Source organism: Leptonychotes weddellii, chromosome 2, assembly GCF_054177405.1.
Source record: "Leptonychotes weddellii isolate Sample4059 chromosome 2, ASM5417740v2, whole genome shotgun sequence".
NCBI lineage: Eukaryota > Metazoa > Chordata > Mammalia > Carnivora > Phocidae > Leptonychotes > Leptonychotes weddellii.
In genome coordinates, this window is record NC_138370.1 from 70,603,798 (window position 1) to 70,620,334 (window position 16,537).

At 41.7% G+C, this 16,537-nt stretch overlaps 1 protein-coding gene and 1 non-coding gene across 2 annotated transcripts in view; one reads left to right on the forward strand and one right to left on the reverse strand.

Annotated features, from left to right (window-relative positions):
• FREM3 (FRAS1 related extracellular matrix 3) overlaps positions 1-16,537 on the forward strand; it is a 76,852-nt gene that overhangs the window by 35,742 nt on the left and 24,573 nt on the right. The window contains exons 3-5 of the mRNA XM_006734927.2: positions 8,045-8,191; positions 11,408-11,638; positions 14,526-14,651. Of these exons, the coding sequence (XP_006734990.2) occupies positions 8,045-8,191; positions 11,408-11,638; positions 14,526-14,651 (504 nt within the window). The remainder of the gene's footprint in view (positions 1-8,044; positions 8,192-11,407; positions 11,639-14,525; positions 14,652-16,537) is intronic.
• Positions 891-997, reverse strand: LOC115941481 (U6 spliceosomal RNA). The gene has a single exon (XR_004076237.2). It is a non-coding gene; the product is annotated as a U6 spliceosomal RNA (small nuclear RNA).

A 16,537-nucleotide genomic window follows, 5' to 3' on the forward strand; every position in this document is an offset into this window, starting at 1 on the left:
CTGCTGTGCGGTTGCACAAAACAATCTATGATAGCTATTGTTCCTTAAGAAGAGAATGGACGTGCACCTGTGTCTTGGAGACGCCTAGAGGAGGCCACCTCTCCTTCCCCGCTTTGGGTCGTGGGTGGTTGCACCCTGAAGCACCGAAGGGAGAATCAGGCAGGCCTGTGGAATTACTGAAGAGACGTGAATTATGCAAAAGAAATGGGAGTGGAATAATATCCTCGTGCAGGAAGGGGGATGTAGCGTATCTCACCCAGCAAAGCACATTTTTCAAATTGCTACCCACAGCTCCAGGAGCACTGGAGACAGCTAGGGGAAGAAAATGGAGATCTGTCGGACATGCAATTTGACTTTTTCTCTTACCTAATTTTGCTAATTCTTCTATTTCAAGTTCCTTTCTTTTCCCTGAAATTATAACTCTCCTGGGGGAGAATACATTATATTTATTATATTCATGTCCTGTAGACGTGCAGTTTAGCTGTACACAGCAAGCCACAATTTCATCACATTTCATCACAATGAGGCACTGTGAAGCATTTTCCAAAGACAAATGATATTAACTGACACTATGTGACAATTGACAGTACAAGTATTATGATGAGGAGGTGCATAAGGAATTCAGATACAGTTTAAAGTTGGTAGCTGAAGAACCTAAATGCTTATGATGAAGAAGCTATTTGAAAATGTCATGGAGTATTAAAAAACATAAAATATTAGATTTTCTTTGGGTAATTATTAAACATTTGAGATCAAATATCCTAATCAATTAAATATTTTTTTGAAGTTCAAGGCCATAAGCCATTAACATTTGACAATAGCAGCTACCTTATCATTTAGTACTTTATTTTACTCATTTGAGAGTCAGCATTTATTTTTTCATTATTTTTTTAAATACGGAATGCTTCATGAATTTGTGTGTCATTCTTGAGCAAGGACCATGCCAATCTTCACTGTATTGTTCCAATGTTAGCATATGTGTTGCCGAAGCAAGCACGAGAGTCAGCATTTATTAGGTGTATTTTCAAAATTGTGCCTTAGCGATATGTAATCTCTTTTTCTTTTTAAGGGTTTTTTTTTATTTTTTAAATTATTGCATTTTTAAAAGAAGAGATTGTATCAGAAACTATAATTGGTAAATAAGTTATATCAAAATTAACTCTTCCCAAATATAGTATTTGGATAAATTCTTAGTGTATTTTTCCTTTTTTTTTTTTTTAACCCAACAGGATATAATTGTGAAAATGTAAATGCATTATAAGCTCTTCAATTCAAGAAGTTAGAAATTCTGCAGTTGGGTATTTTTCTCCATTATTATTTCCATAGTTGCTTTCTAAGCCATTCCTATTCCAAAATTCGCCTTTCTACTTCCCTTCCCCTCACCATGCACTCAGATCTTTCCATTGTCCAGACAGGTGCCGTCAGTTCCTGTTCGCCGACTCCCGTCTGCTTCATCTCGTTTGTCTCTTCTTTTTCTTTTTCTTTTTCCTTGGCCTATTGCACACTTCCTAGCCCAGCGCTCGGCACATACCAGGCACTTGGTGCATGTTGGTCCCTCTTTACCCCCCATCCTCCATCCCCCCATTATGAGCTTATAGGTTCTATTTAGAACATTAATTTTGTTCTACATAGTTCTTTTCTGAACAATTCATTCTCCTGACGTACGAAGTAACAAAGGGAACTTAATCATAATAGTGCAAACCATCAAAACGACACACCCACACTTCTCTACCCATCCGGTGCCTCCTGTGTGCCTATCTTTACCTCCGTTTACAGGTGAGGGAACGGGGATGGAGGCACTTGCCTAGGGCATAGAGATCACGCGTGGGAGGGCAGCCTCCAGTCTTCCCTCCTAAACCTGACGACCTTTTGCTTCCTCTGCTACAGCTGCCCAGGAAAAGTGTGATGGGAAACCAGATCCCACGGATATAGCTCTTGTCCCCAACTTTAAAGTCTGATTTTCCAACAGGAAAAATAGTTTATTGACTTAGATCAGGCTACGTTCCAAAGCCAATAAGGAATGTTTGGCTATCAATGCCAAATTCAAATCTAAAATGTTTCTTTTGTCATTCTCCTAAAACACGAGTATGAAACACAGGAAGACTTTTATCAGAGATGCAGTAAAATCCTTTACACCAGTGGTTCTGAATGAGAGGTTACTTTTCTCCTTCGGGGACATGTGGCAAAATTTTTTTTATTTTTGTTATTGTTACAGGTGGAGGACAGGGGTGGGTGAGGGACTGCTGTTGGCATCTAGTAGGTAGAGGTCAAGGATGCTGCTGAACATCCTACGATCCACAGGACGACCTCTCACAACAAAGACTTCTCCAGCCTAAATGCCAGTAGTACTGAGGTTGAAAAATGCCTCCCTAAGGTATAACTAGATATGTAGCTATGACAGCTTGATATAGCAAATAAAGAGGTATCATCCTTGGATAAGAAGATTATAGTTCTGCTTGAAACTGTTCTTTTTTCCTTCTAGGTGATAGTTTTCTATCAGACTTCCACACTGTGATAAAACTCACAGGCTTCTTATTTTCCATTCTGTTGCTTATTTTCCTTCACTGGCTCCCAAATGCAACTGTCCCCAGAGTTTAGTTCTTGGTCCTCTTTGTTTATAGTTATTTCCTCATTGAAGTACAGAACTTTGTCTACGCAAGGTCTTACATAAATTGGAATCCAGACTCTGCACTCTTATTCACTATACATTAAACCATCTCCCATTACCTGGAAAGTAATCGTTAATCAGCTGGCCTGCTGCCTGCTTCTGGGTCCGGGAGAAGGAGCTGCCCCTGTGCAGAGTGCCCCAGTGGAAGCCTGTGAGGGCAGAGCTAAAGCCTAGGCAACCATGTCTCTGGCCCCCACCGGGAGGGCCCCCAGTCACACCCCCACCCCTTCTCCCCCATCAGAACTTCCTGACTTCAAAAGCCGAGGGCCCTGAAACGACCCTCACACATTGTGGGGCCTCCAGCTTAGCAGGGGTCCCCTGGCCGTTCCAAGTGCCTCCTCTTTCTCATATTGCATTCCCTTCTTCCCTCTACCTCCAACCCCTTCCCCAGCAATGGATGGTGCAGAGCCAAACACCCCAGGAGGCTAAATCAGAGCCACGCACGCAGAGGCAAGGTGGCTGGTAGAGACCAAGTCCTTTCCTCACGTCACCCTGGCTTGGACTTTCAAAGTCCAGGGACCAACAGGTCTGAGGGCAGAGAAGGGCAAGGCCTGAATCAGCTTCTTCAGGGCCCCCAGGACGTCTGCTGTCAGGTGCTCAGCTGGGATCCTACTACTAAAAGTGTTCTTATCCACCTCCACCATTGCATGGATCCTTTGAGAGGCAGTGCCTGACAAAATGCAAAGATTGTATAATATGTATTTAGCTCTCTATTGTTACACTTTGAAAAATTGGACTTTAAAACGCCCTTTCAGAAATTTTCTGTATCACAGTACCCCCAAATATACATTTCTTGCCTTTGTCCCTCCCCCAGACCTTTTTCCCCATATATCCACATTTCTAAGGAGCCGATGGACTTTTCCCTTGGACTTCTTACCATCCTCAAAGCCAAATCTGAAATTAAACTTGCAAGCTGTCTTCCCCTCCTGACTTCTATCAGCTCACACTATGCAATTCTTCCAGCCGCCCGATTTGAGCTCTGAATCATCTCTGATGGCCTGCCTCCCACGTGCTGGTTTCTTGTCCCCCAAACCTGTCAATTCTCCCTTATTTCTCCCTCAACCATCCTTTTCCTCTCCACTATCACTGCCCAGTGCTTAAGCCCTCACTGCCTCATGAAATCTGTTCACATCCTCTCTGAAGAAATTATACCTTGTGTCAAGTGACAAAAATAATACAATTGAGCAACCAGTTTGATATTGTTTATTCAAGGGAAAGCAATTCATGGACTGGGGAGACAGGGCTTCACCAGCAGCCGAGCACTATTCCCGAGGGATTTGGGGCAAGAGCAAGTCTCACAGAGCATTAGAAGAGACAACTCAGAAACAGAGTATGATTGGCTAGGAGGTTGGAGACTTCCTTATAAGACTTGAGCAGGTTCTGTTTTCTAGAGTAAGGTAAACTAGCTAAAGGTGAGTCGAAGGCTTGTGATTGGTGTATGTTGGGTTTCCTTGACAGGTGTTTTGGGTAAGTGCAGGCTGACTCAGGTTTAGATTTGTGACGTGGACTGGGCCACTGGGGGCCTCCATGGTGTGGGTCCTGATATTCAAATTAACTTTATCACTTGCGTTTCTTTTGATTCACAACACTTAGCACAGTGCTTCACACTGTGTCTGCTGACTGGCTGGAATTTGAAGTCATTATTTTTTTTTTAAAGATTTTATTTATTTATTTGAGAGAAAGAATGAGATAGAGCGAGCATGAGAGGGGGGAGGGTCAGAGGGAGAAGCGGACTCCCCGCCGAGCAGGGAGCCCGACGCGGGACTCGATCCTGGGACTCCAGGATCATGACCTGAGCCGAAGGCAGTCGCTTAACCAACTGAGCCACCCAGGCGCCTCTGGAGAGAGAGAATCTTAAACAGGCTCCACGCTCAGCACAGAGCCTGATGCAGGGCTCAATCTCACCACCCTGAGATCATGACCTGAGCCGAAATCAAGAGCTGGATGCTTACCCAACTGAGCCACCCAGGCGCCCATGAAGTCATTATTTATAGGAGGTATAAATGAGCAAGTGAATGGTCCTCTGTATGTACCTAATTGATTCACGCATTAAGAAATACTGATTTGTGCTTATTTTCTCCTGTCTCTCCATTAAAATGTGTGCATCGATGTCAATATAAGCTTCACGTGACCCGTATCTTGAGAGCCTACTGTGTGCCAGGCATCGTGCCACTCATTGCCATCTTCACTCTCCAGGGTAATCCTTACAATTCAGTGATGAAGATAGTATTCCCGCCCTTGTTATTGTTGTTGTTATTGTGCTCATTTTAACAGTCCAGGAATCTAAAACTCAACGGTACTCGGTAACTTTTTCAAGTCCACGTCGCTAATTAGTAGCAGACTAAAGTCCCTGCTATCTCTATGCCACCTCACTGTTTCCTTGGACTATCTGCACATTTTATTTTAGGAATCTGAGTAGAGAAAATTTACTGGAGATGAGAATGTAAAAGGGGCCCTCTACTATTTTCACCTCGTTTTTGCGTCCTAATATTAAAGATAAATACCATTTAAATCTCTAGATCTGTGAGCCCTCTTCTCTGAGAACTGCCTTCCTCCTCAATCAGCAAAGCCACAGCTAACAACACCATAGCTAACCAGACCCACACTCGGCCACTGAGAGGCCAAGACGCGGATCCCTCTCTGCTGGTCATGTGATAGAAAGATAAGCAAACTCAAGATGAGCGGGGCCACATGCATGGACAAGTGGAGAAAGCCAGCTGGTCTTCAGAGGACACAGAATGAAGCAAACACCGCGAGAGAAGGCTTAACAAGAAACCGTAGGGCTCTAGGGGCAGAGACTTAGGGGAGCTGCTCGGGACTAAAGATTTTCAATACTATGGCCCACTTTTTTGAGAAATCCGTATCATATATATTTGGGCTGTGAAAATGGTTTTGTCTCTAATTGTTGATCCTTTTTTAACATAACATGTGTTGACTCAAAGGGTCTTCTTGTTTGCAATAGATTTTGCCCAGTCCCCTTTTGAGGTATTTGGGTTGCATTGATCCAGGAGCATTGATCATAGGAGCGGCAGTTCAGAGTCAAAAACAGAACACAGAACTAGAAGTCTGCAGTCCAGACAAGATAGGACCTTGCCACTACCCTGCAATGACCTGGCCAAGTCACTTCACTGGCCTGAAACTGTTTGCTTTAGATATACAATGAGACTAATATTTGTCCTACTCTGTAGTGTGGTTGTCAGAATAAAATAAAGATTACATGAGAGAACTTTGGAAAAGAATAAGTAAACATAAACTATTATTTTGACTCATGATTTCAAAATCCAAAAAACTGCGTACTGGAAGAATTAAAATGGTTTCAAACTAGAAAGACCAAGATCATATTTTTTAATAACACGAAAGGATTTCTGGTATATTTGTCTTACATTTTTCTGTATTTATTGGAATACCCACAATAATATCCAATAATGTTATCTCTAAAGAGAGAGAGACGACAGATGGAGAATAAACATGAAATCCAGCAGGTGCATTTACCCAGCAGTTAAAGCTCAGTGAGTTCCCGGGATGCCAAATGAGCATGACTTGTGGTATGATCAAATTATAATTTTAGCTGTCTGTCCTTTTACTATTCAGTGGTGGTGTTGGGAGGCCCGACGTTCTTCCCCTCCTCCTACAATGGAAACTTGGGCAGGTCACACAACTTTTCTAATCACTCTCAGATAAAAACATCTTACCGTCATTTTAAATCAAAAGCTGTGTCAGTCTGGTCATTAGAATTCACAGCCCCCAGCAGGAATTACGTCTCAGGACTTGTTCTGCGTTAAGTCTTCTCTGCAGCTCTTAGCCGGAACCTGCGCCAGTGGGGGAGGGTAGAGGCCAGTGTCTGCGCTCTCCATGCTCGTGGTTCCCCTAGCTGCCTAGCAAGCTTTGGATCCTTGGGTTGGCCCCAGGGAGAGAGGGGATGGGGGACAGAGCACAGTCTGGTAAGGGAAGTATGGTCATCTCATGCTGGGGACACTGGATGACAGCTATTAACAGTGACTCTCTCTTTGGTTGGTGTTTTCATGAGTTCCTTAAAGATTCCTGACTCTGGAATCTGTAGCTCCCTGTCTTTTACTGTTTCTACGGTTGATGATAGAAATGTGGTGGTCAGCTTCCAGCCTCCTTCTGCTGAGATCCCACCGCCTCCTCAACAGGGCCTGTTGGACAGATGACCCACCTCGGAGCCACATGTGTGCTTTCTTTGTCCCATTCTTTGTGGATACTTAATTACTTCCCAAATGCAGGCCCCTCCAATCTCCCCACCCTGCCAAGCCTATGTAAACTTTGGAGAATGCATTCGTCACATGGACCTACAATTACAAAAGGACATGTCAACTTTCCACAAGTTTCATGAAGCCCACACCCTCTAGGCTGGAGGTGAAAACTGCAGCCCTACTCCATGCCCACACTCATCTTGGGGCGGTGGTAGAGATTCCCACCAGCTTTTTCTAAAGTACTCTCTTCACAAATCCTCCTTTCTTATCTATGTGTTGCCCTTTTTTTATATGCTTCATCTGATTTAGGGTTTCAGTAGTTATGGAACTGGTTAGTGAAGCTTTCTGTTGTGAACTTTGCATATGGCAGTCTGCCCACACTCACTTTGCTATCTGATATCTATTATACTGGTGCATCAGTTGAAACTGAGTCATAGAGAGTCCTGTTTCAACATCCTTTTACAAGTGATTATTTGTCACGACTGCTCCCCAGTTGAGGGAGACCTGTTCTTTCTTCCAATCCACACACATTGCACAGCACCAGTACGGGGCTAGATTGACCATCATCAAAGAGGCCTGTGACCTAGTGTGGACAAGAGCAAATCAGAGAGAGCCTTATATCCTTGTCTCTTGCACTCCCCTCGGACAGTTTTTAAATATTAAGAATCTGAGTTCAAGACACCATACCAGATCCTCACAGTGATAAAATAAGGAAATATAATGTGGGCACTGTCTTTAAGGAAACTCTAGTCTGTTGTGAAAGCAAATGGATACATGAACAATACAAAGGAGTAGATCAGAGGGCAGAGGAAGAAAAGGAGGGAAGGAGGCAGGGAGAGAGGAGGCAAACAAAGGAAGCAGTGAGCAAAGGATGGAAGTATTGAATATGAGTGGAATTTAAAACTACCAAGCTGACTCTTTGCAACTCTAGTGCATAAGGCCTTTTAGGAATAGACCCATATGAATAATCCCACATTAAGCAGGGGGAATAGTGCTCATGACACTCTCTAGAAAAGCAAAGCACTTCTCTCTATATTAAAAAGGAGCATATATTTTGAAACCCTTGGCTTTAGAAGCAAAATGCAAACCCTGCATTAGATGAATGATTTTTCCGTATGATTCAACTTTCATCCATTATCTCCTTTATCCCTATCAATTGCAGAAGGAAATAAGCTAACACATCAGCCTTTCCATCTGAACTGGGCTTGGATTTCTTTGGAGAAAGAGTACTACATTGTGGATGAAGACTCCACGTTCTTAGAAGTGACCCTCACACGCAGAGGTTATCTTGAAGAAACATCTTTTATCAGTAAGTAAATTTAGATTGGTTGTTGGCAATAGGTAATGGAAACATGAAATCTAAACTTAAAAATAATTATGAGAGAATACATTGGAAAAGAATCAAAAACAGGTTTGGGGAAACCTCTGAAAAAATGTGTGAAATTATGCCATAGTTTTTATTCCATGTGGGTTACAGGGTTAAATATACACTCCAACTTTTCATCCTTCTCCTCTGGGTTGCCCCCTTCTGGAAGGTTACAGTCTTTCTGTTTCAACCCAAAAGATGCCAGGAAAAATAAAACATTTCAAAGCCATATACCACAATCCCCAAGTCACTCAGTTTCTTTTAAAATTGCTTTTAAGCACGCTATATATGATGATGCTTAGTTCTAGCTATTTCTTTTGAAAAATTATTTGTGAGTACATGATATATTATTATGTTTTGTTGTAGCTATTTCTTTTGATTATACATAACTGTTTTTACCCTGCTTTAGGTTCCAAAACATGTACAGTATCAAATTTTTCTATATGCTACAAAGACCTATGTCTCCTTGGAGTAAACAGATATAAATGCCTACATAATACATGTCATTTTCATCATTAATAGTAATAATTGTTCTAATAATGCATTATATTTTTATGACATCTTTAGCTGCCAGAACTTTCAGAGATCATTTTGTCTTTATTTTCATAACCTATTGAGAAAACAGATAGGAGTGTGTTATCTTCATTTCACAAATGAGCATTCTGAGTTGCCCAGACATTCAGAATCTAATCAAAGACCTGCCAACATATCAAAACTGTTGGAGACAAGCCAGAAGGAGATGGCTGAGAACAGGCGATCAAGAAAAGGCAGGCTTTTCCCCAGTCTCCTCTCCAGGCCCGAGGCTCTGATATAGGACTGTTCCCCTAAAAGTGGTTGGCGAAAGAGCACTCTGATTTCTGGGTGGCCCCTAGCCTCAGTCTACACTGCAGGTCACTTTGTCAACCCAGAGTGGAATTTACCACAGGAACTTGAGCTGAAATATGCCTCCTTTCTATCTTTATAATTTTTTACCTCAGGGATTTCTCATGGGCACAAGATTTGGGTTATTATGTCAAGGAGTATCTTCATATCCTACTCAAGAAAAAAACTCATCTATCTGCCCAGAACTATTTGAATAAACTCCTCAGGGAGAAGTCCCCAGCCTCCCTACCTGAACCAGCCTCTCCACGAGTACTATCCCTGGGCCCTGCTTTATTCTTCATAGCACTGAGCATCCCTGGCAGGCATCATATGTCCATCTGTCCACCATCTGTCCTCCTCAGTAGATTTCCAGCTCCATTAGGGCAGGCACCACAACCTGGGTTATGCCCAACACTGAAAACAGCACAAGGTATATGGTAGTCGCCCAGTATGTGTTGTTAAGTGAGCTACATATAATCAACTCTTCTGTCCTACAAAACACTCCTTAAAAACCACATCAGCACCACACTAGAGGACCTTACTCAGTGCTCCAAGAAGCCCTCCTAATCCGCTCACCCCACCCCATGCTTAGTTGTTTGTGGATTAAATATGATGAGTGTAAATCAATCTAGCGTGGTCCCTGGCATACATTAAATAATCAGTAAATGTTAACTGTCATCACTCATCAAACAGAATTGAAATCATTTGTTTCTTTCCCCTTGTAAACCTCTTAGGGATAGTAGTGGCCCTACCGAATTCAGCATGGCCTTCTCAGCCCCTCACACAGAGCCGATGCTCACCAAGTATTAAATGGTCACGTGCCTACTCAATTTATGCAGCAGTCCCAGCTACCTGTACTTAAGCTGTGGCTAAGGACACCACTCCCTCTTCCTTATCTTCTCCAAGGCCAACATGGCCAGAGGAGGCTCTTCCTAAACATCGGACATTCATTCTCAGTTACCAAACTAGTATCGATGCAAGCTTTCTTCAACAGTTTTAAAAAGTCAACACGAGCTCTTATCCTGGAAATTATTTTCGCACTTTATAGGCTTGAGTGTCTTTTACAAGATATCAGATTCTCTGAGAATGAGACAGAGGGAAGGGCAAAAGGAGCTATTCATCTCATTTTATGTAAAACTTTTCACAATAGCTGGTGTCAGGTGGTAATATTTGATTTCACACATTCGGACAACTGGAGAGTCTTCACCTTATAATGAGACCCAAAGTGATGAGGTAGAGGTATTCTTGCTTCATTAGGCCTTCATTAGGATGTTAAAATCAAAACCAAACAATCTAGAACACTATTGAACATTTTGTGGTGAGGGGAGGCTCTGTTCAGCCTGGAGGGGTTAGCACCTTTCACCTTGTATCTCACATTGGGTACTTTTAACACTATGTTGCTGTTGTTCAGTTTCTTCAGTGAGTCACTAATTTCTGTTTCCTAACAGACCTCAAACCTAACCCCACCTCTCCATTTTTACCAACAGCGCCCTACGTGTCTGGAAAATCACTACCAATCTTCTTACAATTATAAATTACTAAACACAGAAGGATTCAAGCCACCATGAGTAAAGATCTGCATGAGAAAAAATTAATTTCATTAATTAAAACTATTAAAATTATTAGATACAAAATATTCATTCAAAAAATACTTATGGGGGACCCCTGGGTGACTCAGTCGTTTAAGCATCTGCCTTCGGCTCAGGTCATGGTCCCAGGGTCCTGGGATCAAGCCCCTCATCGGGCTCCCTGCTCAGCAGGAAGGCTTTTCCCTCTCCCACTCCCCCTGCTTGTGTTCCCTCTCTTGCTGTGTCTCTCTCTGTCAAATGAATAAATAAAATCTTTAAAAAATATATTTATGGACTACTTATTCCATGCCAGGCACCGCTGTAATCACCAGTGAACAAAACAGCCAAAGATCTCCACCTCCATATGGTGCCCATTCTAATGGCTTCTCTGGAAGCTGGAACAGTTTCATACTCATCTCTGAATCCTGAGTACCTGGTAGAGTTTGGCATATCAGATGCCCTCGGCAAATATTTGTAAAATAAATAAGTTAATAACCGTTCTCTGTTCTCTCTTTTTTGTCTCTCCTCCTTCCCTGCTTCCTGCTCACTTCCCTCCACTTCTGCTAATGTACTCTCTTAGCCAATACGTATAGTTTATAAATGTCTTTTGGGAGCATTAAAAGAAGTAACTTCCATGTTATCTGTTTTTCATCAACAAAAGAATCCTCTCTGAAAGAATCTTTCTTCAGTGACTTGGCTTTACATTCATAGTTTCCCACTTTTTATTTAGGCATTGTAACCAAAGATGAAACTGCAAAGAAAGATAAAGATTTTAAAGGAAAGTCCCAGAAACAGGTCCACTTCAATCCTGGACAGACTACGGCCACATGGAGAGTGAGAATTATATCTGACAATAAATACGAGGCTTCAGAGACCTTCCAGATCATTCTGTTGAACCCTGTCATGGCTGCACTGGAGTTTCCGGAAATGGCAACTGTTGAAATTGTCGACCCTGGAGATGGTATGTGATTTATGTTGGTATGATTTATTAACTAGTACATGTTCTTGCATCCATTCCAGGCGTTCATACCTCCCTCAGGCTCCATAAGCCACTGAATATGTTCATACCATCTAGGATTTAAAGTTAAGTAATCACTTTAAGGCAGTAATTTTTTCTTTGCTCTTAGGATTTTTTTTAAAGATTTTAATTATTTATTTGAGACATAGTAAGAGAGCGCAAGTGGGGGGTGGGGGGAGGAGGCAGAGGGAGAAGGGGAAGCAGACTCTCCCCTGAGTGGGGAGCCCAATGCAGGACTTGATCCCAGGACCCTGAGATCAGGCAGACGCTTAACCGACTGAGCCATCCAGGTGCCCCTGCTCTTAGGATTTTTGAAAAGGAATATAAGAGATTGAAATAGACATGACTTTACCAGCATTCCTTTAGAATATGCACAAGCCCTCAGAGTTAGCTCTCTACACACTCGATATGGCCCAGCATTGCCTCCAGATGGCTGATCCTCAGGGCTTATTCCAGGCCCACTAACTTCTCACCATTTTCTGGGAGCACCTCATCAGATCAGGGAAGGACTTCAGATACCCCTTGTCCTGGGTGTGGCTGCTAGGCCCTAGTCAACTTGCTGGTTTTAGCATGTGTTCCACAAAGTTCTGTTATAGCTGTGCCTCATATTCTTGAATTCACAGGTTCATTTTATTCATTTACTCATTCATTCATACAGCAAATACCTCCCAAGATAAATTTAAAAGGGAAAAAGAAGTTTTAACTAGTAATTGTGCTACTGGTTGCCCCTTTTCTTGAAAGGAGAAGAATACTCCCTTAAGGAAGGTTTTAGTATTCATCTTTGAATTTTAATTAGACACACTGATTGTCATAATAGCTGAAAGAATTCAGGCATCCCCTAGAATTGCATGACTTACTACCAGGGCATAAGCCTTAGTTAATTCACAAGAATGCATGGAGAGTCCTCTGTATTCGTATGTCGCAAACTGCATAGCAGAGAACCGTAGTATAATAGAATTTCTACAACAGGATTAGAAAGCTTTCCATGGACCAAATAAATCTAGAAACTGTTTCAAATATCTTCCTTCCTTTGAAGCATCATAATTCACTTTAGCGTAATAAACTTTCTAAGAAATTCTCCTACAAAGAAACCCGTTTAACTTTGTTTAATTGGTTTTCCCAAACTAGAACATACACTTTTTTTTTATTTATTGTCCCCAAGGAATATCCTATAAAATCTCTTAGTTATAGTTTTCTTTAAATACAATTTGGGAAATATTGTTCTATACACTTTGGTTTTTGGCAGACAAAAGTAGAAAACGTTGCCCCATTACCCAATGAACAAGGTATCTTATCAGTTTCGTTGATGACAACACTTAGACACATGAATCAATTAGGAAAGCCCAGTGTTAGGATACTTGGCTAAAGGAGTCTAGAGTTCTGAGGTAAGAAATTGGAGAGATCACCATAGTCGTAAGCAGTTAAGGCTCCTGGAGGAGGGAGGGTTTGAGCTGAGTCTTAAAGAATTAATGGGGTTTGGATTCCCTGATGGAAGGGAGCAGGCTTTTCAAAATGAGAAAATAGAAAACATGTCTGAACAACTCAGTATTAATGTATTTTTCCAGTTTTTTCACATGATGAGAATAATTTTAACTTACTTTTAGCTTCTTCCATGATGCCAACCTTTTGAATCAAGAGATGTCAAGACAGTAGACTACCATAGGAGGGTAAAATGGCAGAAAGAAAATTATCACTGGTCTTTTCCTCTGTAAATCGGGACCACTATTTTCCTAGAGGTAGATATCGGTATCTGTTGAAACTAATTTAGGCAGCAAAATAAAGAAGTAAAAATTAACCCATGATAACTAGACAATTCAACATTGAATTCTGGGTTATCACTTAGTAATAGTTCCAAAAGAAGAAATGATGGTCTATACAATATTTTTCCTTCTTGCTTGCAAGAGGAAGACTCTATGTGTATATATGTTATGAAAGAAAGAACTAAAGAAGTTGAATGTGGTTTGATTAGTTGTCCATTTGACTCTGTGAGTAGGAGCAACACACTTAAACTTCTATTTTTTTAAACACGTATATTTAATTGCACAATGCATGCTTAATGAAAAGCCTTGGAAAATGTTGAAAAAAAAAGAAAAATACTACATATAATTCCATCAAGAGATAACCAATATTCATATTCATATTTCAGTGAATGTTCTGTGATGTGTATATATGCATAAATATACACACATGTGCGTGCATTCGGATGCACACACACAGCTCGGTAAATTCCAATGGGAATGTTATTTTAAACATTAAGGGTAGGAGTATGTTAACGATACCAGAATTAAAAAGCCTAATAAAAAAATTAGGGGAGAACCAGTAACTTATTTTTCCCAAAATATTAATTGGCCAGTGTCTTCCACACAATATCTGCACAATAAGTGTTGAATAAAATGTTCATGGAATAAATCAGGAAAAACTTATTTCCGTGTTAATGTATTAGCTTACTTGATCGTTAAAAGCATTTTTTAAAAAAGTAAGCAGTAAAAGGAAAGCAAGGGTAGAAATGTGTGATCTCTATTTAGAAGACCTAAAATCTGATCTCAAAAAAAAAAAAAAAGAAAGACACAACCGCTGCAAGATTTTCCTTTCCATTTTAGTGCCAGCTTTTCTTTTTAACCTTTCAAAAGCCTCCTAAACCCAATTCCACTGCCTCTCCAGCTCCACTTAATAAGAAACATTTCCTATTCCCACTGTATCTCATACAGTTAATCATGTTAGAAAAATTTAGGGGTCAAAGACTATGTACATTTCTACTCAGGTTAGAATATCACCAATATCACCAGTCCACTTGACGTCTTGCTGAAGTGTCTTCTACCATCTTTTCTAGAACCAACGGTTTATATTCCAGAGGCAGAATACAAAATAGAGGAGCATGTTGGAGAGCTTTTGATTCCAGTAAGACGGTCTGGAGATGCTAGCCAAGAACTAACGGTCATTTGCTCTACACATGAAGGTAGGAGGCTTTGCGGGGTACTGACATCCAGGAATAAGATTCTTAGGACCGTGGGGCTACGGGGAGTAGCTGGGTGGTGAGCCAAGCGCTTGCAGAGGACTGAAGCCTGGATCAACCCTGGTCCATGCCCTGCTACCTGACAACCTTGCAACCACATACAGGTGCTCTAACTCTGGGGGATCTGGTCTCTTCAACCAAGGGTAAAATTTCACTGGAAACTGGGATGAAAACGTATGTTGAGACTACCTCATAAAGTTGTTTGAGGGTCAAATGAGACATTTTATGTGAAACTGGTTTTTATATGCTGGTGGAAAATATAAATAAGGGATTCTTACTTTTAATGGTCTGCATTGCACCTAAGAAACAAGGTAAAATAGTCTGTATGTACTACTCGGTCTCTTCTTCTCCTCCCTCCCCACCCCCAACAATGAAAAATGTCCCCTAATCATGGGCCCAGGTGTCCTTACCCCTCAAAACAATGTCCCATTCTTTCTGACCTCTCTATTTCTATACAGTCAAAATTTAGCTGTCCTCTGTCCAATCCCTCGAGGTCATATGTTTTCTTTTTTTTTTTTTAAAGATTTTATTTATTTATTCATGAGAGATAGAGAGAGAGAGAGGCAGAGGCAAAGGGAGAAGCAGGCTCCCCGCAGAGCGGGGAGCCCGATGCGGGACTCGATCCCAGGACCCTGGGATCATGACCTGAGCTGAAGGCAGACGCTTAACCGACTGAGCCACCCAGGCGTCCCAAGGTCATATGTTTTCACTCATTAGAACTATGTAATAGACAAAAACAATGGACCTATAAGAAGACCACACAAATGAGAAGAAGAATAAGCTATAAAAGTAAACTACATTTTTCTACACTCACACCAATATTTCACCTCCGATACCAGATGTGTGCAGGTTTTTACCATACCAAGCAATTCTCCAATTTCTGTGCACACCAGCTGGGTGTCCTCAAATTCAATTCTGACATCATCTACCTGGAGATAACACAGACCCTACAGGGTAAGGGCTCCATCCCACAAGACCGCCTCCACTTCAGATACCTATCCCAAGTTTAGGTTGTCACTGTGTTTCTGACCTACTGGAGGTTCCCACTACCCCTGTTTGGGTTTGATAATTTTCTAGAATAGCCTACAGAACTCAGGAAGCCATTTACTTACTAGATTACAGGTTTGTTATAAAGGATACAACTCAGGAACAACCAGATGGAAGAAATGCATAGGCAAGGTATGTGGAAAGGGGCACAGAGCTCCCTCGTTCTCTCTGGGAGCATCCCCTTCCCAGCACCTAGAGGTGTTCTACAACCCAGAAGCTTTCTGAACCCCTTTGGCTAGGCTTTTTTTCTGGAGGCTTCATTACATAGGCATGGTTGATTAAATCATCGAACATTGGTGATTAAATCATCCCCCAGATCCCCTCCCCTCCCTGGGGGGTTAGGGAGTGGGGCAGAAAATCCTAACACTCTAATCACTGGTTGGTTTCCCTGGCAACTAGTGTCCTACCACCAATGCCATCTAGGAGCCCCCAGCATCAGTCATCTCATTAGCATGCAAAAAAACATATCACTTCAAAGATTCTAAGGGTTTAAGGAGCTTGTGTGCCAGGAAACAGGGACAGAAACCAAATATATATATTACTTATGTCCCAGGCTAATTTATTCAGAGCTCACTATAGCTAGGGGGTCAGCCACCATCACTTGCACTTGGCAGAGACTCAAAAGCAGGCAGAGGAGTGGACTACTTTATAATGGAAAAAAGGGAAGGTATACCCTGATTGGAGGCTGTTGGCATAAGGAAGCTGGAGGCCTACGTGGTTGATTAGGGAAGTATGTTTGGCTTTCTCTGGTTGGTCCTAAATTGGAAGCCAGTGCAAAAATT